The sequence below is a fragment of the Peromyscus maniculatus genome, chromosome 7 (genome assembly GCF_049852395.1).
Source record: "Peromyscus maniculatus bairdii isolate BWxNUB_F1_BW_parent chromosome 7, HU_Pman_BW_mat_3.1, whole genome shotgun sequence".
In the NCBI taxonomy this organism is placed as follows: Eukaryota; Metazoa; Chordata; class Mammalia; order Rodentia; family Cricetidae; genus Peromyscus; species Peromyscus maniculatus.
This window is the reverse complement of record NC_134858.1, coordinates 72,636,824-72,664,493: the sequence shown is the minus strand read 5'-3', so window position 1 is coordinate 72,664,493 and position 27,670 is coordinate 72,636,824. Positions and strand designations below refer to the sequence as shown.

At 39.3% G+C, this 27,670-nt stretch overlaps 1 protein-coding gene across 4 annotated transcripts in view; it reads right to left on the bottom strand.

Moving 5' to 3' along the window:
* Myo5a (myosin VA) overlaps nt 1–27,670 on the bottom strand; it is a 150,166-nt gene that overhangs the window by 86,621 nt on the left and 35,875 nt on the right. For all 4 annotated transcript variants that reach the window (XM_015992578.3, XM_015992581.3, XM_015992582.3 and 1 more), the window contains exons 2-5: nt 20,155–20,265; nt 14,885–15,056; nt 12,755–12,899; nt 6,247–6,403 (exon numbers count right to left, since the gene is read on the bottom strand). In XM_015992578.3, coding sequence (XP_015848064.1) covers nt 6,247–6,403; nt 12,755–12,899; nt 14,885–15,056; nt 20,155–20,265 — 585 coding nt within the window. The remainder of the gene's footprint in view (nt 1–6,246; nt 6,404–12,754; nt 12,900–14,884; nt 15,057–20,154; nt 20,266–27,670) is intronic.

Here is a 27,670-nt window from a genome sequence, read left to right as displayed (position 1 = left end):
AGAGCAAGCATTCACATTACGTATATATATTAAACACTCAATAACTTTATTTCATATAAGATTAACATTTGCCCCTTGTGCAAACTCTGTTAGAATTAGTATATCAAAACCATAATGAAGAGAAAGATGTGGAAATAGTGCAGAATGTTAAGAGAAAGAGTAATATCAGGGATAAGACAATAGGAGCGTAGCTAGAGTCAGCATACTTGAAGCTTGACCAGTCAAAGAAAATGTGTCCTTACTGTCCCAAACAGAAGGAAGAGAGTATCAGAATTTGTGTCAGCAATGAGGATATTATTAGAATTTGGGTTAACATTTTTAGTACATTTTATATTGCTTCAGACTTATCTCTTCTTCAACTTACAGCTTTATGAAATGAACGATCATGGATACTGGTTGGGTTGATTTCCACTGGGTATTTTAGAGTAACTTTCTAAAGTGCTCCACAGGTGATAACTTTATGAATTGTTTAGTGACTAACTTTTGGGTATGGTGCTGTACTCAAAAAAGCAAAGTTACACTACAAAAAAAAATCTCAAATGTCCTTTTTTCAAACAGACTGCATTTGAACAGAGCTGCCCATATGTTCATGGACAATATACCAGGAGCCACACCCCTGAAGGAAACTGAGTCTCCAGCCCTCTGCAGCCATCAGCTACAAAGAGCTCTGAGGCAGGAGCAGGGCTTCATGAACTCCTCCACCACCCTGGCTGGGATTCCGACTTGCTCGGACCCTGTACTGGTCTCATGCAGGCAACCACAGCTGCTGAGAGTTCATGACTGCAGCCGCCCTGCTATGTCCAGAAGACACCATTTTATGGCAGCCCTCCCCATTCTCTGCTCTTATAATCTTTCTGCCCCCTCTTGTGATATTCTTGAGCATTTGGGGAAGAGTGCAAACACAGATGTCCCATTTAGGGCTGAGCACCCCACAGTCATTTATTTTCTACATCCTGATCAACTGTGAATAGTTCACCCTTCTTGACATTATAAAAAAACTTACTATGCCATCCATTTTCTGGTGTTTTATTTAGAAGTATGAGATTAATAATAAATACAGAATTTTCAGTTGAAAGGATATATTCTGTGAAAAAGTAAATACAAGGTTACCTGTAGTAAAAGCGGCAATATCAATGATATCAATGAGTGCTTAAAAGGCCCTGCCCTGTGTAATTTCACGTCTGTATCTAAGGGGGAAGTGATCTACAATTTCTATTCCTCAGCCTGTATCTACTGTCCATCTCTCACACTAGACTGTCAACTTGCTAAAGCAATGCTACAGACTGTGAGAAGTGGGCAGGTGAGGGCTAAAGCAGGTCTTTTTGTCTCTCGGTAAAACATTTAAACAGAACAACAAATGAAGGACGGAGCAAATGCAGTCGGTTGGAGGGCTTGGGTATCAGAGGAGCCCATTCAGTCTCTCTGAGAAGCACTACCATCCCCAGAGGAAGAGATGAGCTTATGAAAGTAAAAAGGGGAATGTTGGGGATGAAAGGTATAAGTGTCAGGAACAGGAAGATGGGAGGGAGGGGCAGGTATGTGTCAGAGGAGCAGGGGCTCAACCTAAGATAATTATGCATGAAAATGCCATAAGGAAGCTTGTCATGTTATATGCTAACCAACAAATTTAAAAAATTAAAACACTGGGGGCTAGAGAGATGGCTCAGTGGTTAAGAACACTGGCTGCTCTTCCAGAGGAACCAGGTTTGAGTCCCAGCATCCACATGGCAGCTCACAACTGTTTCTAACTCCAGTCCCAGAGGATCTGATGCCCTTTAGCTTCTGTAGGTACCAGGCAAGGATGTGGTGCACCTACACACATGCAGGCAAAACATTATATACATAAAATAAAAATTTAAAGACTAATGACATGATTCTAACCTTTAGACTTAATATGGAAAGATGTATCTTTTGTTTATATTTTCTAGTTGTTTCTTCTGTCTTATAAGTACTATATCCATAAGACTCTAATGTTCTTTTCATTTCAATCAACAAGAAATTGCTATGTTATAGGAAGGTTATGGCTATGGTTCAGTCGAAACATCCCTGCTTCTCTAGGACCAAGTGAACTTGAACATGGTTGATAATCTTTTTGATGTGTTCTTGAATTGGGTTTACAAGCATTACATTGAGAATTTTTACAACAATATCTATCAGAGATTCTGACCTATAATTTTCTTTTTTGTTATGTCTTTGTCCCTAATGTTGGTATAAGGGTAATGTTGGCTTTGTAAAAAGAATTTAGAAATGTTCCTTCATTTTCTATTATACTAAGTAATTTGAGGAGTATTGATATTATTTCTTCTTTCAAGGTCTGGTAGAATTCTGTCCTGAATCCATCTGGTCTTGAGCTTTTTTTTGTTTTTATCGGGGGGGGGGGCGGTTAATTACTGTTTCTATCTCATTGGAGGTTACAGGTCTATTTACATTATTAACTTCATCTTGATATAGCTTTGGTAGACCATATATATCTAGAAATTCATTTTAAGTGATTTTTTTCCAGTTTTGTGGAATACAAACATTTTAAATTAGAATGTCCTTATGATTCTCTGAATTTCCCCCAGTGTCTGTTGTAATATCTCCCTTTCTATATCTAATTTTATTAATTTGGATTTGTGCTCTCTTTACTTAATTTGGATGAAGGTTTGTTAAGCCTGTTAATCTTTTCCAAGGAACAATCATCATTTTATTGATTCTTTGTATTATTTTTCTTCATCTCTCTTTTATTAATTTCAGCCCTGATTTTGATTATCTCTTCCTGACTACTCTTTTGGGAATTATTTGTTCTTGTTTTTCCAAGGCTTTCAAGTATGTCCTTAAATTATTAATTTGAGATCTCTCATGTTTTTGATGCAGACACTAGGTGATATAATCTTTCCTTTTGGAAAGTTATTTCAATTTTCCTATATTTGTTTAGGTTTGCTTTGTTCTAATATGTGATTGATTTTGGAGAAAATTCCATGAGCTACTGATAAGAATATGTATTCTTTACTGTTTAGGTGGAATATTCAGTAGATATCTGTTAGGCTCATTTGATTTATGATATCAATTTGACTCCAGTTACCTGGCTTAGTTGTTCTGTTCTCAGTATATTGGTGAGAGTAGAAATCACTCACTATTATCACTAGGTTGTGGTCAGTCTGTGGTTTTATATCAAACAGTGTTTCCTTTATAAAACTGAGTACCTCCATGTTTGGTGCATATATCTTTAGGTTTTTAATTTGAGACAAGATTTTGCTATGTATCCCTGGCTAGTTTATAACTCACTGTTTAGCCCAGGCTGGAATCCAATTCATGTTGATCCCTTTGCCTTAACTTTCTAAGAGCTGAAATTATAGATATGAGCCATCAAAATTGTTATTTATTGATTGATTGATTTTAGTTTGTCAAGACAGGGTTTCTCTGTGTAGCTTTGGCACCTTTCCTGGAACTTACTCTGTAGCCCAGGCTGGCCTCAAACTCACAGAGGTCCACTTGCCTCTGCCTCCTGAGTGCTAGGATTAAAGGCATGTGCCACTGCTGCTGCTGCCACCACTGCCATTGCCACCGCCACCACCTGGCTTTTTTTTTTTTTTTTTTTTTTTTTGAGACAAGGGCTATGTAGTCCAGATTGGCCTCACACTCACCATGTAGCCAAGACTCACCTTGAGCTCCTGGCCCTCTTGCCTCTACCTCCTAAATGCTGGGATTACAGGTGGTATGCCACTACTTCTGCCTCCCACATTCTATTTTAGTCTTTTAAATTAAAACAACCTGTTTGCAGTTGCTAAAAATTCTCTACTTTAAAAAAAAATCATTTATTTTTATTTTATGTGTACATGCAACACATGTGTGCCTGGTGCCAGAGAAGAACTGAAGAGGGTGTTATATTCTTTGGAATTGGAGTTTGAGGTGCTTGTAAACCACTATGAGGGGGGCTGGGAACCAAATCCAGACCCTCTGCAAGAACACAAAATACTCTCATTGCTTCTGCCTCGGTCTCCAAGAGCTTGGATCACAGTAATGAGGCACCATGCCTGGCAAGAGCAGCGAGGACTCTGAGCGATCTCTCCAGGCAGGGAAATTCTCTACTTTTTGTATATGGTATTGGGAACCGAACCCAGGGACTTGTAATGAAGCTGTCTACTGCTGAACTACACCCCTCGACGGTCCTTTGTCAGGGGAACTCTTCATCTAAATGCAAATAAGTAAACAGTGATACAGAAAGAGAACCTTTATCTTTTTTTTTCTTGCTCATCTCAGCAAACAAGGTAAACTCCTCTTAATTGCATTTTATTTTTTTAAAAAAAGTGTGTGTCCATTTTAAAATTTTAGTATCATTCCTACTAACAAAACTCAAATTTACTGTAAACCATGACAACAAAACAACACAGCTGTTTTTTAAAGAGGTAGAAAACTGCTTTTGACATTATTTTAAAAAGGTCATTGGGACACATTCCCAAAACAAACTCAAATTCTAGTTTTGGATGATTTAGCCTAAAAGACCTGGGATTTCCTAAAGCTCTGATAATCAAGATTTTAGGATATTCCAAAATTAGGAACTAGGATGTCTTAGGGCTCTGTCAAATACTAGGAATCTGTTGCACTGGGGAAAAAATGGATAAAAGCCTAAAATAAACCCTGTTGTTTTTGAACTCAAGTTAAAAACTGGCTCCACAAACTGTATGGCTCCTATATTATCATCAGTAGCATCCACTACAATATACAGAGCTAAATCCTTTCAAAACCTTAATTTTAGATTTTACTACTTTCCTGTGGCACAGCCACCTGCTCCTTCCTGCTGATGTTATAACAGAAACTTCCTCCTCCTTCCTGCAGCACACCTAGCTTTGGAAGCCTCTCCACTTCCTCAGAGTATCTTGTGTAGGCCATCCAGGAATGGGAGTCCTGCTGCTCTAAGGGGCAGCCATGTAGACACAGGTCACAGCATCCGTTTTAGAGATGTTACACACAGCACTGCAAACCAGGCACAATTACCTCTCGTCAGTTTACTGCAAAAACCACTTGTACCAAGGCGCATCAGGTCAATTTTAGTTCCATCTGTGTTTGGCTGATAACGAGAACTTGACAGGAAAAAGACAGGGATAAAATCATGCCCATGTGAATTTTTACATGAAGGGTTTGTTTCTGCCTGTCCTGATTTCTCTCCATTTAATGAAATCTATTTTTCTCATTTTTCACAAAGCTATAACCTCCCTGAAGTACTAGTAATAAGCAATTCTCTTCCAGCTACAAATCTTTAAACATCAAATTGTCATACATCCAATCCCCTTGTTTTTGGCACAGGCATTTCTACCTTGTATGTGGCCTTGACTTTGGCTTAGTTTGGTTTTTCTGAGGCAGAGTCTCACGAGCCTCCAGCTCATGGTGGTCTTCCTCCCTTAAGCCTCCCCAATGCTGGGATATCAGGCATAAATCATCATACCCATCTGACTTTTGAAGGTACATTATCTTTTCATAGTATTTCCTTTCTCAAGAATTTATAATTTTGAATTTCTTTACTAAGACATACCTATATAATACATTTGTTCTTCTTTTTTGTTTTTTTGAGACAGGGTTTCTCTGTGTAGCCCTGGCTGTCCTGGAACTAGCTCTGTAGACCAGACTGGCCTCAAACTCACAGAGATCCACCTGCCTCTTCCTCCAAAGTACTGGGATTAAAAATACCTACCTCAACTGCCTGGAAACAGTTTTATTTTTTTCTAAAAGTAAAAAATACTCATGTGATTAGGGTTTATGTATGTAATTTAGATTTGGGAAAAAATTAAAATTTGTAGCTAAAGAGGTTGAACTAAGCACAGAAAATGTATCATGGGTAAAAGGATACAGAACTCACTCTTGCTTGAGTGAGAGCAAATCCTGTTTTGGAAGGAGTATAAACAAGTACTCAGGACTGGGAGGAAATGAGTAACTTTACCTCTGTACAAGGAACAATAGCTATGAAGAAGTGCTGCCTGGTATTATAGGCAGAGTTCTTTCTGAAAGTTAAAAGGAAACATTATGGAGTAATGAAGATTCCTCTACATCTAGGGTTTACTCAAAACACCCACCTTCAGAATTTTCACTCTTCCTAGATCTCTTACTAATAGACAGAAAATAATTCCCTTAGTTTTAGTGGATGGAAACCTTAGACTTTCTGTCATGTACTACAGTAATCAAGTGTTGAGACATGTACTACAGTAATCAAGTTTTCAGCTCCTTTCTTAATCAGCGACTATAGAAAAAGGTCGAGAGTGTTGCTCTTACCTCCATGATGGGGTTGGAGGCCAAGACCTTTTCCTCAACATTGGCCTCACTGGCAGAACCACTTACAGTTGCGAAGTATCGCATGGCATACTTAGCTGAGACTGTCTTTCCTGCGCCCGACTCTCCACTTACAATGATGGACTGATTTCGTTCATCCCTATAAAACAAATAAGCGTGACTGCCAGTGCGTCTACTTCTGAATCCAACGACTTACGTGCCTTTCTCCCATGAGGCAGAGTGAGTTTCTGCTAGTTCATATATACGACAAGGTAGAAGCAAATATATTTATTTGAAACATATAAACATATTTGAAACAAATAAATTTATTTATTTGAAATTATATTAAAAAACAGTATTTATTAATAAGAATGACTACCTATAAACAAGACAGAAAAGAAGGATATACCATTAACTTACGAGAATTATATAACTAAAAACAACTCTGTATTACAGGCATTCTGAATTTTCCATGTGTGTATCTTACAGTATTTTATTCATGGACATTTTCATTGGCATTTTATAATATTGTCAGCTATCATAGAATAAAAGCGGAATATTCTTTGGATCCACAACAGAAGAATTTAGGGGGGAAAAGTTCTTCATTAAAGTTGTATAAAATCATTTGAAATATTTCAAATCTATCTGCTAATGATCTATGAAGTAGACTCTCCCATAAGCTTCTGTTCCTACCAATCACTCATAGTACCAGGTAAGAATCCATTTTGTTGGCTAATTTCATTTAAAAAATGCCATCACATTCATGGCTGAAGATACAGTAATAGAATACCACTATTATGTTTTGTTGTGTGTGAAGATGAAGCCTAAGTTGCAGTGGAGACCCCAGATTGTTGATGTCAGACCAGGAGGCACTGATTATAGAGAGATGCATGCGGAGAATGGAGTGACCACAAAAGAGAGCTATATGCACACTGTGGGTGGTAGAGCTGGAAGGGCTGGAAGGGTAGAGCTACCCCAGCCTTTGGAACCATGTCAGACACGGAACTGCAGACTTTGGTATTTTTCCTGCTGAGTTTTAGTCTTGTCTTGTTCTGACCATTCCTTATTAAGCCCCCATTCTTACCTGCTGCAATGGAGATTTTCATTCTGTGCCATTATGTACTGGAAGTATGTAATTTGTTTTTTTAATGTATATACATACTTATATATATACATATATGTGTGTATGTATATATGTGTGTATATATATAGTTTATATATATATGTATATATATAGTTATATATATATATATATAGTTATAGTTATAGTTACGTTTTTGTTTTTCAAGACAAAGTTTCTCTGTGTAGTTTTGGAACCTGTCCTGGAATGCACTCTGTAGACCAGACTGGCCTGGAATTTACAGAGAACCACCTGGCTCTGCCTCCCGAGTGCTGGGATTAAAGGTGTGCGCCACTGCCACCCGGCTTGTTTTGTATTTTATAAGAGCTTGTAGTTAAGAAATGGTTTTGAATCTCAAATGAGACTTGGACTTGGAATTTTTAAACAGTGTGGGGACTGCCAAATACTACGGTAACTTTAGAATTTGACTGATTACATTTTACATCATGAGACAGCCATGAGCCAAGGGGACAAGAAATGCAAGGTTATGGTTTTAAAGTCATGTGTTTGGTGTCAAACTGACAATGGGTAAAGCTGTGATGTTTAAACTGGATTGTTAAATTGATCAGATTTAGAATCCCTGGTTATGTCTGTGAAGATCTAGACTTGGTTAATTGAGTAAATTCTACCACAAGTGTGGCAATACAATTCCAGGGGCTGGGGTTCCGAGGAAAAATGAGCTGATCATCAGCATTTATCTCTGCTTCCTGGCTGGTGATGCAAAGTGGTTTCTTCTGCTGTGACCTCCTGCCACCAAGGACTAGACTTTAGAGTGTGAGCCAAACAATCCCTTCCTTCCTCAAATTGCTTTTGTCACGTGCCTTGTTACAGCACCAATCAAAGTAGCTGATGCGGCCGGGCAGTGGAGGCAGAGCCAGGCAGATCCCTGTGAGTTCCGAGGCCAGCCTGGGCTATAGAGATCAGGACAGGCACCAAAACTACACAGAGAAACTCTGTCTCGAAAAATTAAAAAAAAAAAAAAAAAAAGTAACTGACGCAGAGAGGAAACTTTTTTATATTTTAGTCCATATTCACTTGGGTCCCTTGTTTCTGGGCCATGCTGACTCACAGCACAGAACAAGAAGCAAAAGCAAAGCTGCTCCCCTCATGGCAGCCAGGAAGCAGACAAAACTGAGACGGGGAAGGGATGAGAAAAAAAACCTTGAAAGACATATTCCCAGCAGTCTATTTCCTTCAGCCAGGTTGTACTTCCTAATAGCAGATTCAGCTTGGAACTCATCAATGGATTAACTCACTGAAGAAGTCAGTGCATTTATTATCCAATTGCCTTTCAATAACAGTACCAAATCTTCAGCACTCAAACCTTTGAGCCATTGTATACTAATATTATAACATAGGGCATATACACATGTGGTACAAAACCTGACTTAGGATGTACTGACTGAAAGTCATAAAGCATCTGTATAAGACCATCCTTATAAGGTAGCATGCATTATACCACGCCCATTATATAACGAGGATACTTGGCACCACATAGTAGCTGAGTCACCATTGTTAACAGGAGAGATTTCATCATCCATAAGAGTAATTTTCCACTTAGCCAATGAACCTCAGGATACTGGAGCATTCAGAAACCACATAACTAAATGAAAGAAGGGATGGCCTAAGAAAGGCCTGGTCATAACAAAGTCAGAAGTAATAAAAGCAGGTGACACGTCTGAATGGATGGAAGAAGATTGAAGAGATGATGCTTCACAAAGATGAAAGGAAGAGCTTGAATCTGAATTCAAGTGCTTCTGCATTTATCAGCTGATATAATTTTAAACCCCGGAAGAGAAGGACAGACACTCTCTTGTCCTCTTTGGAGAAAACAACAGAGGAGTTAGTTTGACTAAAGTTGGTGACTGGATGCCAACAGCGGGTGGTCACAGCCTAACTGCAGGGATCTGGGGAGGTCTCTAGACTCCCTCTGCTTTGCTATACCGCTCCTTAGCATGGTCTGTCCTTCACTAGGAAGAAGAAAAATGCCCATGCATTAATCCTATCATATATATCAATAACAAATACATTTCACACAACACTGTACTATCAAGCTAGACCACTTGTGGAACTGTTCCATCTTATAGTTGAGTAAACAGAGATCCTGAGATTTAAGTTCTGTGATTACTAGGAGAGAAGCAATTAGTACAAACAGCTTTAAAAAAAAAACTATATCCAGGTTAATTAGACAGTACTATTTTTTTTTTCAATAAAAACCACAAATGAAACTTAGGAACATTGCTCTCTATGACTCACAAAGGACAGGAAATATATAAAATTAAGATAATACCCCACCACATGGCTATAAGGAAACAAAGCTAAATTTTGATGTTTTAATGACACTAATACTGTGATATTGGTAAAGGTGGGGTGGCTCAGAAGGTGAAGTCAGTTGGCTAGGTACTAAGTCTGATGACCTGAGCTCCATCCTTGAAATTCACATGGAGAGAGAACTGACTCCTGTAAGTTTTCCTCTATGCTAACACACACACACACACACACACACACACACACAATAACACACCACACCACACCCAAATAAATAGTTTTAAGATGAGAAAAGACAAGTAAGAATGTGAGAAAAGGAATACAAGAAGAAAAACAGATACTGAACTCTATTCGCCTTTTCTCCTCTAGAAGTTAGCAGGGCCACTAAAAGTAAGAGTGTGACAGTATGTCACAAGGGCACTGTCCTGTAAGGAGCATGTTTAGAATGGAGATGGGGCCTGATCATTCTAAGTAAAACACCTATAACAGGGCTATCACGGTGGCTGTACAGGTAAAGGCACATGCCACCAGACCCTTTTCTGGCCTCCTCATGTACTGTACCAGCATGGAGCACACACATACATGCAGGTAAAATACCCATACACATGCAATAAAGAAATAAACTACGATGCTGCCTCCCACCCCTACCACGTACACATGGCCCACTCTTCCTCCTGTAACTTCTTCATCTCTAGAAAGGGAACTGCTCACTTTCCAGCTCTCAGAACTAATCCTGTTGTCATCCTGACTCCCGCTTCTCTCTTACCCTGCATCGGCCAGTTTTTCCCCAGTTCCATCTTAAAAATATATCCAGAACCTATTTCTTCTCACCATCCTCATTAATATTCTCAACTAAACTGTCCTTTCTCACTCAGCTCCCACCTCATCTCCTGACTTCTACCCCAGCTTGCTGTGTTTGCTACTGTAAAGCTACTCTGATGTGATTTCAGAGTGTAGAAAGGAGCACACCTAGTAAAATGAAGTCCTGCTTATGCTTCCCTCCGATGCAGGAGCTGTCCACTCGCTGTTTCTCTGTTTCTCTCAGTCTAATGCTGTCGGCAACATTGTGAGTGTAGGTTGTAAATATGGACACTCCTACCTCCTTCATGATGGTTCCTAAGTAGAGCTTTGTTCTCACCAGTTTATGCTGACACAGATCAGGAAGGTTAATATCACTATAATCAATCGTCCTAGTGACAGCTGACAAACCTGAGCCCTATTTACTTTTATTCTGTTCCAGGCTTTGTTTGTGGGGTGGGACTTTTATCTAGTTCGCTGCTACATCATGTCCAGGACAGTGGTTGGTTTTCGGATTGTGATTATGAAATTTCTGTCAATAATGATGAATGTATCTTTCCTAAAGATGTGAGGGGTTTGTAGGAACAGTGGTGATGGGAAACACAAGATTCATATCTGGGAAAGATGGCATGTTTATTTGGTAAGGGAAAAAAAGGTAAGAAAATGATTCCTGACTAAGCCAAAGCAAATACTCTGCTTGGTGACTGTATTAGATTTTGTGGGTGCAGATTTATTAATATAAGTGATAAATATTCTAACTAACTGAAGCATATTTTCAAACTATAAGAGAAAACTAGGCAAAAAAAAAAAAAACAAAAACCAACCAACAACCTTCAGTTAAGAAATTGTACTGACTGACTCATGGGGAATATCACGTGGGATGAGGAGAATGCCAGGAAGCAAGCTGAATCTACTGACATTTGAGGGTTGCCACAATGAGGAAAGAACCATGCTTTCAGATCTAAGAACAGCATTGGGGCTGAGGATAGGCTTAGCATATGCAAAACTCTTGCTTTGATCCCCTGAGTCAAAGAAAGTATTTCTGAGAAGTCGTATAATTCTTGAAGTATTATGAAATTCTTCAGAGATCAATGCTAGAGTCTAGCAGTCCACGGGACTTCCTCTCTGACCCAGGGGTCTCAGGCTGCACTGAGTGGTCAGCACTGCACTTCTAGAACTAGAAAAATCAAGTACTGGATGTCACTGCCAGCCTAGAGGAGGATGCACTGACAGATGGAACTTTCTTAATGTTAAGCTTTAAACATTGGATAATCATTACCATTTAATAGTATTTATCAGGCATAATGTAGCATATTATATATTGTTAATTCACTTAGTAAGTTTATATTCAATATGCTAATATTTTAGTGTCAGACTAACTGAACTTGAAAGATGATCTTCCTATTGATGAGACCTTAGAAAAATTATACAACTTCTCTGAGCCTCAGTTTTACCACTTGTAAAATGAAGTTTTAATGTAATATGAAATTTAATAACAACACCAAACTCAAAAAGTTGTGAAGATAAATTTTGTTAGTAAATTGAAAGTATACAGCTAACTTTAGCTATTATTATTATTATTAAAATGTACTATTATTATTATTAAAACTTCAATGGGCTCTTTCATTGAAATAATTCTAAAATTATGTCATTCTTTGGCCCAAGAATGTATATTGGTTGCAAAAGCGAAAATAAAAGCCTCTATAATGTTAGCTTCTTTTCTATACTATAAACTGCTTTGGAGGTTTCCCACGGCATATCTTACCAAGTTCCTCCTTCTAAGCAGAAGAAATTAGTTAACTTATTTATGTACCCACCCTTTCACATTACAACATGTCATTTATTTTATTTCCCAGTCTCTGCCCTCAAAGGTTCGGGCTCTGTGGGTGATGGGAGACATTTTGCAGATGTTCTGTATACATACACATATTTTTAATTGCTACAAACAGATAATTTCCTTTGCCAGCTCCTACGTCTCTTAGTTATCTGGTCCTTGCTGAGTGACATTAGAGAAGTCACCTCTTACTAAGGTCACTACTAAACTCTGACGCTCTCACCTTACAACACACCACCTGTCCTTGCTTTGTCACAGGAACATGATGAGATTCTGAAGGCAACTTAAAAACAAGCTATACGATCTGTTTATAAATGGGAGAGGTTAATATTTAATTAAACAGTCCAGACAGTCTGAGAAAAATTGGCCAAAGGTACTTAGGCAATAACTATTTACAAGTCTTCATTCTTTTTAAATTTTCCTAACACAGCAAAGAATAAATTACCTTATCTAACAAGAGCCATGAAATGATGATAGAAGTTTCTACCAACCTTGCCATTTGCTTATAAGCCTCTTCAGCTACTGCAAAGATGTGAGGATCCATGTCACCCATGTTCTGGCCACTGTATGCATTAATAATGTCTTCTCCATAAATAGGCAGCTGTTCATAGGGATTTATAGCTACTAGGACTATTCCTGGGGGAGAAGGGGGAGAAAGAAAATGAAATCAATGACACCCCAATGGGCACATCAAACTTGGTAAAGTAAGGCAGCACAAAACCTTGTTTCAACTTAGTTCACATTAAACTAATGAATTGCTCAAAGATCAAAATACACCACAGTCTTTGGCATTCTAAATTATTATACATAGTCCTAACTAATCTGGACTAGATTGTTTAAAATAACGTGACTTGGATAGGGATGGAGCTCAGAGCAGAGGTCTTGTCAATCATTTGGAAAGCTCTGGGATTTATCTCCATTGCGGGGGGGGGGGGGGGGGGAGTAATAATGTCTTAAGCAATTTAAATATCTTCATACTTAGTTAAAACAAATTGGGGGCTGAAGAGATGGCTCAGGGGTAAAGATCACTGCTCTTGCAGAGGACCTGAGTTCAGTTCCCAGCACCCCTGTCAGGCAGCTCACAACTGCCTGTGACTCCAACTCCTAGCAATCAGACCCTCTTCTAGACTTTGCAAGTACCCAAATGCATGTATACACACACACACACACACACACACACTCCCTATACATACAAACAATAAAATAAAAATTTTAAAAGCTCATTTCTAGAAATTTATCCAGTGCAGTAATGAGAGATTCATTCAAAGGGTTTTCTTTTAGAAGGACATCAAACTGGTAGTCATACAGTGAAAACAGAAATAAACTATATATATATATATATATATATATATATATATATATATATATATATAATTGTGATTCTACATGAGCATTTTTCCACACCACAAAACACATGCTTCTGAAGAACATTAAATGTCATAGAAAGTGGAGATAGGTTGAGGATCAGAAGTTCAAGGTTATCCTCAGCTACATAATGAGTACCAAAACAGTCTGGGCTATATGAGTCTCAAAAGAAAAAAAAAATGACAGAAAAATATGACATATGTGCAAAAAAGTAAATTGAGGGCCTGGAGAGACAGCTCAGTGGTTTGGAGCACTGCTATTGCAGAGGACCTGGGTTTGGTTCCCAGCACTACATGGTGGTTCAATACCATCCATAACTCCAGTTCCAGGGTACCTAATACTCTCTTCGGACCTCCACAGGCACCTGATACACTACACATGTGGTATACATACATACATGCAGACAAAACACTCCTACACATAAAATAAAACAAGTCTAAAAATATAAATTGAAGAAAAATAAGGAAAATATTTAAATAGGGACAAAGAAAGGTTATCATTAAGAATATATGAGACATAAATTCTCCTGAAAGGAAAAATGGCTGTGCCTGCTTAAACAGATAACAGTGAAGACAAGATAAACATGACATGGATCAGCAAGCCAACGAACACATGGGAATGAATGAACACCAGATCTGGACCTCTGAAGAAGCATGATTAGTAAGATAGAGGGATGGTCACGAGGGAGAAGAGCCAGAGAAGTGGGAGGAAATAAATACGAACAAAGTAGAGGGGAGAAAAACAAAGACAGATGGGCCGGGAGAAGAACTGAGGCCGTGCACACATGTTCAAGCTTCACTTCTGAGAAAACTGTCATGAGCTGGGCTGCTGACAGCTGATACTGCGGGAAGGAGACAGGCTCACCACAATGTGTCCGTCCTGGTGTCTAGGTGAGGCTAAAGGCGCGCTGACCCTGCACCTGCACCAAATGCCAGTCTGGGGACATCTACCCTTCATGGAGTGGGTTTTCATAAGAGGAAAGAACAGGTGACTTCAGCACTGATTCTGACGTGACTGGGAGGGGAGGGTCCCAAAGATGGACCTGTTCTTTTTATGTTGAGTGAAATCGTGTAAATTCACAAATAACTTTATTTGGCATGAAATGTAACTAGCTAATGAATACTGGTTACCTTTCTGGTAACTTTGAAGAGATTTTTGTATGTATAAAAAATTCAACCAAGCTGGTTTTCCCTGCGTGCACTCCCGTCACTCCATCCTCCAAAGGAAAGCTTGCGGCTCATCAGCGAAGCACTTACCACAGTATGTATAAATGAGTTTGGAATCGATGAAGCGAACTCGGAGATTATGGAGCACAGCAGGCTCATGAAGATAGCTGAGGGCTGTGAGATCATTTTCACCCACAAGTATGTCAGGGTTCCGCAAGTGAGGCAGCTCCTTGGTCTTTGGATCTAGACGGTATTCCAAATCCTGAGGACAGAGGATGCAACAGCTATGTCAATAAAGATGAACATGAAACAGACCTATGCACTTGATGATTTCCTTTTTCTGATTTGCCTCTTGGCTTTTGTATGTATTTGTTTCCTGTCATTTTTCCATTATCAAAAAAACTGGTAAAAATAGCAAACAATAAAGAGTGGCTTTTTCATCAGACATAAATATGCATAAATAATTTAAGGTTTTATTTTCATGTTTAATTATGCACTTGTGTGTAGTGTATAAGGATGTATGTGTGTACATGATGCAGCTGTCCAGAGTCTAGAGAGGACATTTGATTTCCTGGAATTGGAATTACAGGCATGAGCTGCCCAATGCAGGTGCAGGAAACCAATCTCTGGTCCTCTGGAAGAGCAATACATACTTTTAACACTGAGCCATCTCTCCAGACCCACTGTAATAATTTTTTGTTAATATAGTTAAAGAAGTCAGAGCCTAGAGATTTTAACCCCAAAACTTTAACCATTAGATGAGTTCTCATCTCCCTCTTCACTCCACGTATGGGGAGAGATAGACAGTATAAATGAGGTCAAGAGCTCAGCTCTGGAGTCAGACTGACCTAGGTTCAAACCCTTAACTTCCATTTGTGTGCTTTGTGTGCACTATTTAAACTAAAGCTTTCATTTGTAAGATGGTTTAACAAAAATATCTCAAAAAGTTGTGGCAAAAATTAAAGAAGCAATGCTTGGCACGCTCTACAACCCCCTAAGAGCCCCAAGAATCCTCTGAAATTATGTGTCACATTGTGTGTACATATTTGGGAACAATAATGCATACTTTTCATTAGATGTTAATGAGGTTCCTGGACCCAAACATTAAGAAGTACCATGTGGGCTGGTAAGATGGCTCAGTAGGTAAAGGTTTTTGCAGTTAACCTGATGACCTGAGTTTGATCCCCACATAGTGAAAGGAAAGCAACTCCTGAAGTTGTCCTTGGACTGCCATATGCACACATCATGGCAGGAATGTATATGTGCCTACATACGTGAATATGTACACTAAATGTCAAAATAAGTTTAAGAAGTACTCTGCATTATAAAATCATAGGCATATGGGACTTTTTGACAACGCCAATTACGGAAGCTGCCACTCTACTATATATTAAGGATAAATAGCATAGGACAGATGACAAGGGGGAAAGGTAAGTTCAGTTATAATGGAACCTGCTGGTTTGTCACTACCGAAGATGTACAGAGGTCAAATGTTCCATCAGGTATGAACGGAGTACAACACAGGAAAGGCACACACAGGAAAGGCATGACGCTTTGTACCTTTCCCCTCTGTGTGTTGTCCTTTTCTGGGGCTGACTGCTCACTGTGTTGACTGCCAGTCTACAACTGTTTCCTCACTGTTCCAGTCCGGGTCCTCTAAATTCCCCTCACTACATTCTGCTTGCCTGCTCACCTACAATGCAATGTTTGGGGTCAGGAACCTCATTTACCTTTTCTGCTTATGTCTAAATAGTGTGAAAATATGGGCTGATAGAAAGCCCTGGAGGGTGTGGGGTTTTAGAAATGCTCGTGATCATCATGGTTTGATAACACAATTCATCATATGACTCCAGAACAGCAGAAGGACATCCCAGAATGTTCTTCTCCGTCTTCATGGGAGGATGGGGCAGTTGTTTGATCAATGTGGGAAGAAAATGGAACTGGATATTAGAAAAGACACTAACAAGGCCAGGGTCATCTATAACATATTTATGAAACTTTCCTCTTGGAATGGATACAATCTGCTTCTCTGAAATGACTAGACATTATCAAATAAATATGCATTTCTAATATTGCAAAGACCATGTTTTTTCCTATTGTATTCTAGGACCTAAAATACTGTATTTCCTAAAAAAGACATTGGTTATTTGTAGGGAGACTTTGGCTATTTTTATTTACTTATTCCCTGTTTTAAGAATTACTCCTCCTCCACTTCCTCCTCCTCTTTTTCTTCTCTTTTTGTTTGGTTTTGGTTTCTCTGTGTAGTTTTGGTGCCTGTCCTGGATCTCGCTCTGTAGACCAGGCTGGCCTCGAACTCACAGCAATCCACCTGGCTCTGCCTCCTGAGTGCTGGGATTAAAGGCGTGTGCCACCACTGCCCAGCTTGTTTTTGTTTTTGAAACACAGGATCTCATGTATCCTAGGCTGGCCCTAAGTAGTTCAGGATAACTCACAAACTTCTGATTCTCCACTGTACTTCCCAAGTGCCGGGACTACAGTGTGTTTGACTATATACCAGGCTGATGCCTTGCTTTTGTTAATTACATTGACTTCAGGCAAATCTATCTGATGCCTCTGAATCCTAGTTTCCTTATTTGGCAAACAGTAACAATATCACCTAACAACCCATAGAGCTATGAACTGACATTAGAATATATAGCCCAGCAGGCTGAACAGAGTGTCTAATACTACAAAGCAGATGAGTAATAAATGTTAGATGTTATAATTCTGTAGTTTGACATTCAGGGCTTTCTTAATTTGGTCTAATTCTCTACCAAGTCTCCTTGTCTCAGCTATGTTTTCCTGAAATCCATGTTCATGGTGCCTTCTCTGAAACACAAACTACACTATTTGTATTTTAAAACACTGTAATTGCTCCCCATACACTAGTGAAGTACAAGAGTTTTATCAAAAATACCAAGTACCCTGTGGTATTTCTTTTTTTACTATTAATTATGAAAGCTTGGCCTTAGCTTGGGCTTTTCCCCAACTAGCTCTTAAATTAACTTGTTTTTATTAATCTTTATTCCGCCACGTGGCTCAGTTACCTCTCCTCTGTACCGTATGTCTACTTCTTCATTGTCTCACTGGGATCCCCCTGCCTGAGTTCCTCTCTTTGCCTGGAAGTCCTACCTAGTCTCTCCTGCCCAGCTATTGGCCATTAGCTTTTTTTTTTTTTTTTTTTTTTTTTGTTTTGTTTTTGTTTTTTGGTTTTTTTGTTTTTTTCAAGACAGGGTTTCTCTGTGTAGCTTTGGGTGTCTGTCCTGGATCTCACTCTGTAGACCAGGCTGGCCTTGAACTCACAGCAATCCGCCTGGCTCTGCCTCCCGAGTGCTGGGATTAAAGGCCACCACTGCCCGGCTGCCATTAGCTCTTTATTAAACCAAGCACACTGACACATCATTATACGGCATAAATAAATATTCTACAACAGTTCCCCCTTTTTATCTAAATAAAAAGGAGAGGGTTTAACTCTAACATAGTGAACTATACATAAAAAGAACAATTATCAGGTAGGAATTACACTCGCACTGTCCAGTCCATTTGGTTTTGGTTTGCATGCCACCCTCATTTTACATCCTAACAACACAGCTTGTTCTCTACTATGTATGTCTTTCCAGTCAATGGCCACGCTTTTCAGGGTGACTATGTATGTCTTCCCAGTCAATGGCCATGTGCTGTGGGATGGTCTGTATGTTAAATTGCTCTGATTGGTCAATAAATAAAACACTGATTGGCCAGTGGCCAGGCAGGAAGTATAGGCGGGACTAATAGAGAGGAGAATTGAAGGAACAGGAAGGCACAGAGAGTCACTGCCAGCCACCACCATGACAAGAAGCATGTGAAGATGCCGGTAAGCCACGAGCCACATGGCAAGGTAGAGATTTATAGAAATGGATTAATTTAAGCTATAAGAACAGTTAGCAAGAAGCCTGCCACAGCCATACAGTTTGTAAGCAATATAAGTCTCTGTGTTTATTTGGTTGGGTCTGAGCGGCTGTGGGACTGGCGGGTGACAAAGATTTGTCCTGACTGTGGGCAAGGCGGGAAAACTCTAGTTACAGCCATGCTTTCCAGGGTGACTATGTATGTCTTCCCAGTCAATGGTCATGCTTTCCAGGGTGACTATGTATGTCTTCCCAGTCAATGGCCACGCTTTCCAGGGTGCCTGAAATGAAATGTCACCTGTGCACATCCTTCATTTAGTGTTTACCTGACTCACTAGCTCCCTCTGATCATACATTCCTCTGACCTATTTTTTATTTTGTTTGTATTATATCTTGTGCCATACTATTGCAAGTGTGCTCATCTCTTATCTGGAAATGATGTCAAAAACCATGCCTTTTGATAGTTCTTAGCATAGTTATAATAGCTAATAGCAGTTACCTTAATATGCATTTGTTGAATGAAAACACATACCTTTCTAAATATCCACCCCATGGGTTTGGGGTTATTAACTCGAGGAAGAGCAACTTAGCATATTCCTTGGGCTAGACCACTGAGGAATATGACTCCCCATCCCTAGATACCATTTACTATCTGTAACTCTTCAGGGAGGGGGTGGGGCCTTATAAAATCTTTTTCCATCATGCTGTAATGTTTCTAGACCTAGTCCTGTGCAAGCAGTCGCTGCTATGAGTTCAAGGTGCAAGAGCCATGTCATGTCAGGAAAACAGCATTTCATAGAAACCCTATCCTAACATCCTCCAGCTCTTACATTCTTTCTCTCTTCTCTTCTGTAATGTTCTTTGAGCCTTGGACAGGGTAATATAGATCCCCATATAGGGCTGAGCACTCAACACTGGCACTATAAATTCTTTAAAGAAAATGAATGTCATAAAGTTCTGTTTATGAAAAAGTGTGACATATCCTGTCAAATGCTTTGGAACCAAGATGAGTTCACTCACTCAGAATGCAGCCAGTCAGAGGCACGGCTGCTTGTAAGGCCTTCTGGTGACTAGCAAAATGCTTCATATACAACAGCTCCTTAGTAACTATTTCCAAAATACCAAATCTTAGACTGGCACTTAGTTAATATGAAATAAGTGCAATGCTGTCCTAAACATAATATAAAGATATGCACAGTCATATCTTTAGTATTAAAATTAGATATTAAGGCAAATTTGATAATCAAATTTGATAAATGTAGAAGCTAAAATGATGCTGTTTTAAAGCATGTCTTGTTTTCACTGTCCTCTATGTAGAGTACAGAAAAAGTATCATTTTTATCAAAATAGTAAATAACAATATTAGAGTAATCCAACATTTACAGTACAGGGATTAAGCGAATTATAGTAAGATTTTTCTCTTCTACCCTCCAGATCTTCAGGCTAAACACAAAATGAAGGTAAAGTCCGTACCTGCCCTTCCTCAAGGTGAAGCAGAAGCACTTTATCTCCAGGCTTATAATCTTTCAGCAACTCTGCTGACTTCCATACTTCCTCAGGATCAGGTATCCAAACCCTGGCAAACTAGAAGACAAAAAGGAAAAAATTTAAGCTAGCAAAAATCAATCACCTAACAATCATATATATAACATGCCATATTACAACTTTACTTATAATTAATTTATTGAAAAGGCATCTTAAGCAAGGTATAGTGGTGCATGTCTACAATCCAGCACTGGAAGGAGAAAGGAGGGTCAGAAATTCAAGGTCGATCTTAGCTATATAGTAAGACCTGGAACTCTGTTTCAAAAACAAAACAAAACAATAAAAAAAAAGACTCTGGGCTATATGAAATTTGCATTTTGTTTGTTAGTTTGTTTGAGACAGCATTTTATTACATAGTCTAGCTTGGCCTTGACCTCACAGTCCTCCTGCTTAGGCCTGCTGAGTATTGTGATTACAGGTATATAACATGCCTGCCATGACACTTACTTTTAAAATTAGAAAAGTAGGTTAGCCCCAGTACTGCTACCGTTCCCAAAGCATAAATAATATGCTCTGAAAAAAAATAACTAAAATTAAAACCTGGCTTTGCTTTATATAGTAAATGTAATTTGGGGTAAAAATTTACATATAATGTCTATTTTCAAAGTTCTAGGATGGTAATTCGACAGCACAGTCATCTCTCTATGGTAGCATTTGCAATCTAAATCTTTCATTGTGGTTTCATCATCTGCAAAGCCTTGGTAACTTCCCAGATACCCTTCAAGAACCATTCTAGTGGGGAGGTAAGAAATAAGCATGTGGCCTTAAGCCACAGGTGACTTATAGACTGTATATCTACAATTTTCTTTGAAAAATTTTGATGCTTATTTTAAAAGTTGAAGAAAACATTGTTATTTGAAATTTTGCACCCATTATTTTATGAAGATTAACGGAAATGGTATTTGGCTAGCAATACTCTTGGCTCAAGTAGCCTCAATATCATGAAAATCTGTGATAATCACCACAAAGTCCTAAGACTATAGCCTCAACTAGTTGTTCTCTGGATCTAAGCCAGACAGGTAATTTTGAGAAAAAGTACAATATATATTAATATGCATGAATCCTACTAACACTACAGTGAATCAGCATGCAATGTCTGCTTGGACTCTCCAAGAAGGAATTGCCCTTTAAAATATAAGTACAGTTGTCTCGGTTGTTATCCAAGCTAGCGGGAACTCATGAACTTTAGACCAACAGCTGTGGAGCTTGCATGGGACTGGTATAGACCCTCTGTATAAGTGAGACAGTTGTGCAGCTTGGCCTGTTTAAGGGGCCCCTGGCAGTGGAATCAGGATCTATCCCTGTGCATGAGCTGGCTTTTTGGAGCCCATTACCTATGGTGGAACATGTTGCACAGCCTTGAAGCAGGTGGGAGGGGCTTGGACCTGCCTCAACTGAATGTACCAGGCTTTGCTGACTCCCTATGGGAGGCCTTACCTTTTGCGGGGAGGAGGGGGGGTTGAGCTGGTAGGGGGAAGGCTGGGGAGGAGGGGGAGGAGGGATGAGAGGGGGATCTGTGGTTGTTAAGTAAAATGAATAAAAAATTTCTTAATAAAGAAAAAAAAAGAAGTACTAAGAAAAAATAAAAGGAAAGAAACTATGAGTCCTGGGCTGTGAAGACGGTACAGCAGGTAGAGTGCTTGCCACTAAGCCCCAGGATATCAATTCAATCCCTGGGACCCATGTGGTAGAATGAGAGAAATGATTCCTGCAAATTGTCCTGACTGCCACATGGCATGAGCTTCCCCTGACACCCAACACACACACACACACACACACACACACACACGCACACGCACACGCACACGCACACGCACACGCACACACGCACACACACACACCCCACAGAGGAAATGAAGAAAAAAATAGTCTTAAGTTCTAATGTTGGGTTTTATGAATAGATCATAATGTAGGACAAGCTAGATCCAATTGGCTGAGGGAGACATTGATATAGGCCAAACTAAATCTCTTCTCTGACCTGTACTTATATTCTCATTTTATGTAAAACCATCTCTAGATCCTCTCCCCTCCCTCCCTCCCTCCCTCCCTCCCTCCCTCCCTCCCTCCCTCCCTTCCATCTTTCTTTCCAGTAATGGCAGTACTGAAGACTGAACCAATGCTAAGTAAACACTATCACTGACCTGCATCCTTAGTTCCCAAACCCTTTTTTCAGTTGGAAACAGGGTCTCACTAAGAAGGCTTAACTTGCTATGTAAATAAGGCAGGCCTTAAATTTATGATCCTCCTGCTGTGCCAACCAAGCCACCAGAACTACAGGTGTGCACCATCATGCTCAGCTAGACTTGAATTATATATGTGTGTATAGGTGCACATGTATGTGCATGTATGTGGAAGTATGGAAGTCAAGAGTCGATGTTAGGTATCTTCCTCTATTGCTTTCCACTTTTTTGCTTAGAGACATGGTCTGTAGCTGAACTTGGAGCTCACCAATTCATCGAAACTAAACAGCCAGCAAACTTCGGGGATCTGCCTGTCTTTGCCTCCCTAGAGCTAGGATTACAGGCATGTACTAATGGTCTAGCTTTTTATGTCCATGCTGGAGACCTGAACTTGGGTCCTTGTGTTTATATGACAAGCACTTTACCAACTAAGCCATCTCCCTGGCCCTGGGTTTCATTGTCAGTAGTAAACAACATATAATCTACTTGGGTTTCGAGCTGAAATGACATCTGGATTTAGGTGTACACCATGTAGAGCTATTTCCAGAGTAGCTGTGATGTGGCAATAGTGTAAGTTCTGCAAACCTATATCAACAGCACTCCCTAGTAAAAGAGCAATGTAAATGATCTAGTGATAAACTTAAAGGTAGGGAAAGAGAATAAAAAGGCTGTGGGTGACGGGAAGCAGAGGCGATCTAAGCCTCCAGAGAGCCTAAAGGAAATGTCTCTGGGCAGGAAAACATTTATCTCAGCCCACCCCTGTACAAGACAGATTAGCCTCTGTACTGACAGATTTCTAAACCTTCCTTTTGAGAAACTACTATGACATAATGTAGTACTTTCAAAACAAAAAAACAAACAAAAAACACCCATTGCTCATGGCTGTGATGTTTAGAAAGCTAGGTGTAGTGGTGTATTCAAGTAACCCGAGTTCTTGAGAAACTGAGGAAGGAGGATGGATTAAGGTTAAGGTCATGTTGGGCTACATAGTGAATTTCAGGCCAGTAAGGACAACAACATGAAATTCTGTCTCAAAAAAAAGAAGACAGAAACAAAATAGAAAATAGTATATTTTATATAGATTAAAACTCACTCAATTTTTTCATTTTTCTTTTATGATTATGGAATCATAAAAACTTAATGTGAACAATTTGCAAAGGAAAGAGTACTGAAATTTTTAGTATGACAGAGTATGATGTTAGAGCTATATTATACTATATTATATTACATTGGTATATTATATCATATTGGAATTATAAGTTCTAATCCAACTACCATATTTGCCTTAGCCTTTACTTCAGACAACTATAACATAGAGATGACAGCAACAGCAGTCTCTGTCTTAAGGGTTATACACACAGAAGCTTTGTAAAAGTATAATAAAAAGTATTAACAATGTTCAGGACAGGTAAGGTTGCTAATTTTTCTCCTTAGGAAGTGATTTGTAATGTCATATATCAAAAATGTTTAGTGAAATTTGTTTTATAACTTTTTCTCTGGTACACAGTCTATAAACTGAGAAATAAAATTAAAAATCACTAATTCGACAAGAATTTCTATGTAACTTTTCTGGTTGTTTGAATGAGAACCGCCCCAGAGGTTCACATGTTTGAATACTTGGTTCCCAGTTGGTGGAACTGTTTGGGAAAGGTGAGGAGGTGTGGCCTTGTTGGAGGAACTGTGTCACTAGGGGTGGACTTTGAGGTGTGAAAAGACTTATGCCATTCCCAGTGTGCTGTGTTGTGCTTGTGGATCAAGATGTGAGCTCTCAGCTGCCGTTCCAGCCCCCTTCCACCATGCCTTCATGCCTTCCACCATAGACTCTCACTCTAGGAACCCGATTAAGCACATTTATAAATTGTTGTGGTCATGGTGTTTTATCACAGCAATGAAAAAGCATCTATTACATGCTCCACCTCTCACTTTACAAAGTTAATATTTTGTATTTTTCTCTAAAATGATCTACTACCTCCAGAAAAGAAAAACAAAATAAAACAACCCATGAACATTTGACATTCAAAATCATGAAATTACCTACTACCTTGACAGATGAAAACAGAAAACCTCAATGAACCGGGTAAGCTTGTAGAGGAATGACTGGCCTTGCCTAACTAGGAGGAGACTTTAAAGAAGTACCTGTGCATTAACAGCTCATATTTCCACAGAGCTTTGCAATGAGGACTTGTCAAAAGCTGCACTTCTCAGAGCATGGTAATAATGCATTCATACAATTAGATGGCTAATGCCCTCACCTGCACATGAGGCAAGATATTTATACAGGCTTCTCTAAGAATCAACTTCTCTTACCTTACTGCTACCTCTTAAGAAAGCATCCAAGGAGAAACAGCTATGAATCCTGTATATTCTTACAATTGCCTCCTTGTGCTTCTTCTCCATAGTAGTGAGAACCCAACTTTCATCCTAACATGCTTCCGTTACTTCTCACATTACCTTCTACTCCTTCCCCAGGACCCAATGCAAATACACACAGAAATCCCAAGCAACAGGACTAAACCCATTCACTTATATCCAGCACATGGATCAAGGGACAAAGGCAAAAAGAGAAGGCCTCTAGATCACAGGGAAAACCTCCAATGGGACAGAGCAGTGAGTACCCAGCATCCATCAGAAATAGGACAGATACATGCTGTGGATCAATCTACCTCCTATATTAGACTATATACTCATCAATGTCATCTTCGAATCCCTTGGATGTTGACAAAGCAACTTGGACCAGTTGTTGGGTAGCACACACGTTGATTTTATTTAAGATCAAAGGACGAAAGATGAAAAGGCTTGGATGAGAAGAAGCAAAGGTAAACTTTAAAGGTTTAACTTGGGGTTCTCCATGGAGCCACCTTATGGTGTAAGGTCACAAGCATGTTTGAGATGGGACATGAGTAAAGTACTTAAATAGAGAAATTCATAAAGCAAGAAGGTAAACAATGATATGAACTGTAGGAGAGTTAAAACAAGGGTTTGGGATTTGAGATACATACTATGAATACAGCAAAACAACAACAAAAAGTTCACTATAGATATGCAAAAGATGAAGGAATGAGTAAAAGCTTAAAATAGATCAAATTAAAATATAGACACTGGGTGCTGGGCAGTGGTGGCGCACGCCTTTAATCCCAGCACTAACTAGGGAGGCAGAGGCAGGTGGATCTCTGAGTTTGAGGCCAGCCTGGTCTACATAGTGAGTTCCAGGACAGCCAGGGCTACATGGAGATACCATGTCTCAAAAAGAAAACACACACACACACACACACACACACGCACACGCACACGCACACGCACATACACACACACACACACACACACACACACACACACACACACACACACGAGTTGGGTTCAGTGACACAGTCCTTGCCTATCATGCACAGCATCGTGGGCTCAATCCCCAGTACTGTAAAATAAATAAATATTGTTTTAATGTAAACACATCAGAATTATAATAACTGGATCTACTTGAATTGAAATAACTAATGTTGAAGTAAGAAATGAGAGGGAGGATAAAATGAGATAGACTAAACTTTGTAATATGCAAAATCTGAGAAGATAATGTTAGCACAGATTTAAGTTGCATAATATAGCATGCAAGGAAAATAAAAGCCTTCTGTAATTTTCACAATACCACTTAATTGGCCTCCCTGGCAGTGATGAAGTAATTCTGACAGTCTAATGGAAGTGCACTGGAAAGGCAGGTTCCAGAACATGCTTGCCCGGGTATGCATGAGAGAGGGGCACTAGACCATGCTACTGTGTGCAGCATAACCCTTACGCCTTCTAGGGAGATACATCTCTTCCTGCTTAAGGAGGCACCAGTCATCTTTTGTTTCCTGCCATAATGACAATACTGAAAAGAGCCTTGATTAGTACAAATGACTCACTGAAGTTGTGCTAACTTGCATTTTGTCAGTCAATGAAGTCAGAAATAGGGACACCAAAAGCAGCTGTGTTTCTGATGCCTCAGACATTCAGGAACAAAATCAACAGCATTAGCAAGAACCAGCCAACCCTTGAAATCCAACAAACCTTACCCACATGATCCTCTCTTTCCCTCTAAATTCCTTCATACACTATTCAATTCACATAGTCTATGAGCATCTTTCCTACAGTCCACATTAAATTATTAGCATCTGAATAATTCAATTTGTGTTGGTGTATTCACCCAATCTGAATGTTTGTGAAATGATTTTGTACCATTTTAAAAAGTCTGGTGCAAGTGTGTGTGTGTGTGTGTGTGTGTGTGTGTGTGTGTGTGTGTGTGTGTCTGTCCCCATGCATGTGTGTATGTCCCTCTGACACATGAGCTGAGGAGAAAGATCATCAACACCCTTCTTTGAACCTGACACATTAATGACATTTTACATGGCTACTAACAATTATGGAATGTCTAGGGTGAAATATTCAGGTACTATTACTCTAAAATGTATACAATGGGCTTTCTAAAGTAAAGGGGAAACTACTACAGAAACTAGGAAATCTTAAAAAAATGTTACACTTAATAATTGTGTATTTAATTTAAAAACTTTGAGTTATCTCATACAAATAAGAGAAGATATGTGTAAGTACATATATATGTATTTATATTTATGTATATATGTGTACTTATATAATTAACTATATATATATATATATATGTTAAACAAAAGAGTGATTCAATGAATTCTCATACAGCCGTCATTTAGGTTTGGAAGTAGAATATCAGTGATTGTACTGAACCCTTCAACAAAGCAGTTGCTTCAGCACATTACCCCCTATTGCACACCACTATCCTCCAGTTATGCCGGGTTTGTTGTACTCTGAGGGCCTTGCCCGCTCACATGTCTATGCCTTTGCTTTATCTGTTTCCTCCGTTGGATCACCATTTCTCTATCTCCAACCAGTAGAACACTATTTGTCCTTGCTATCTGTCCCCACGCCATCTTCTCCCAGAAGCCTTTCCTTCCCTGTCATCTGGCACTCCATTCTCAATGTCTCCTGTATCATCCATACAGCCTTCTTCTAGGCTCCTTACCCCACTTCTTGATGACTTGTCCAAGTCCAGAGACTGTGATCTCCTTGTCTTTTTCACCTTTGTCTCTGGAACTTTACACAGGCCTGCCCTTACTAATCTTTCATGAACTCGGTCATATGACTGTTCTTGGCCTCAGATGACACACTTCACGAGGGTACACAAAAGAAGGACTGATCTTTCCCAACCCTCTCAGAAACAGAGAAAGGTGCCTGCAGTGCCGGACCGTGTAGGAAATGCT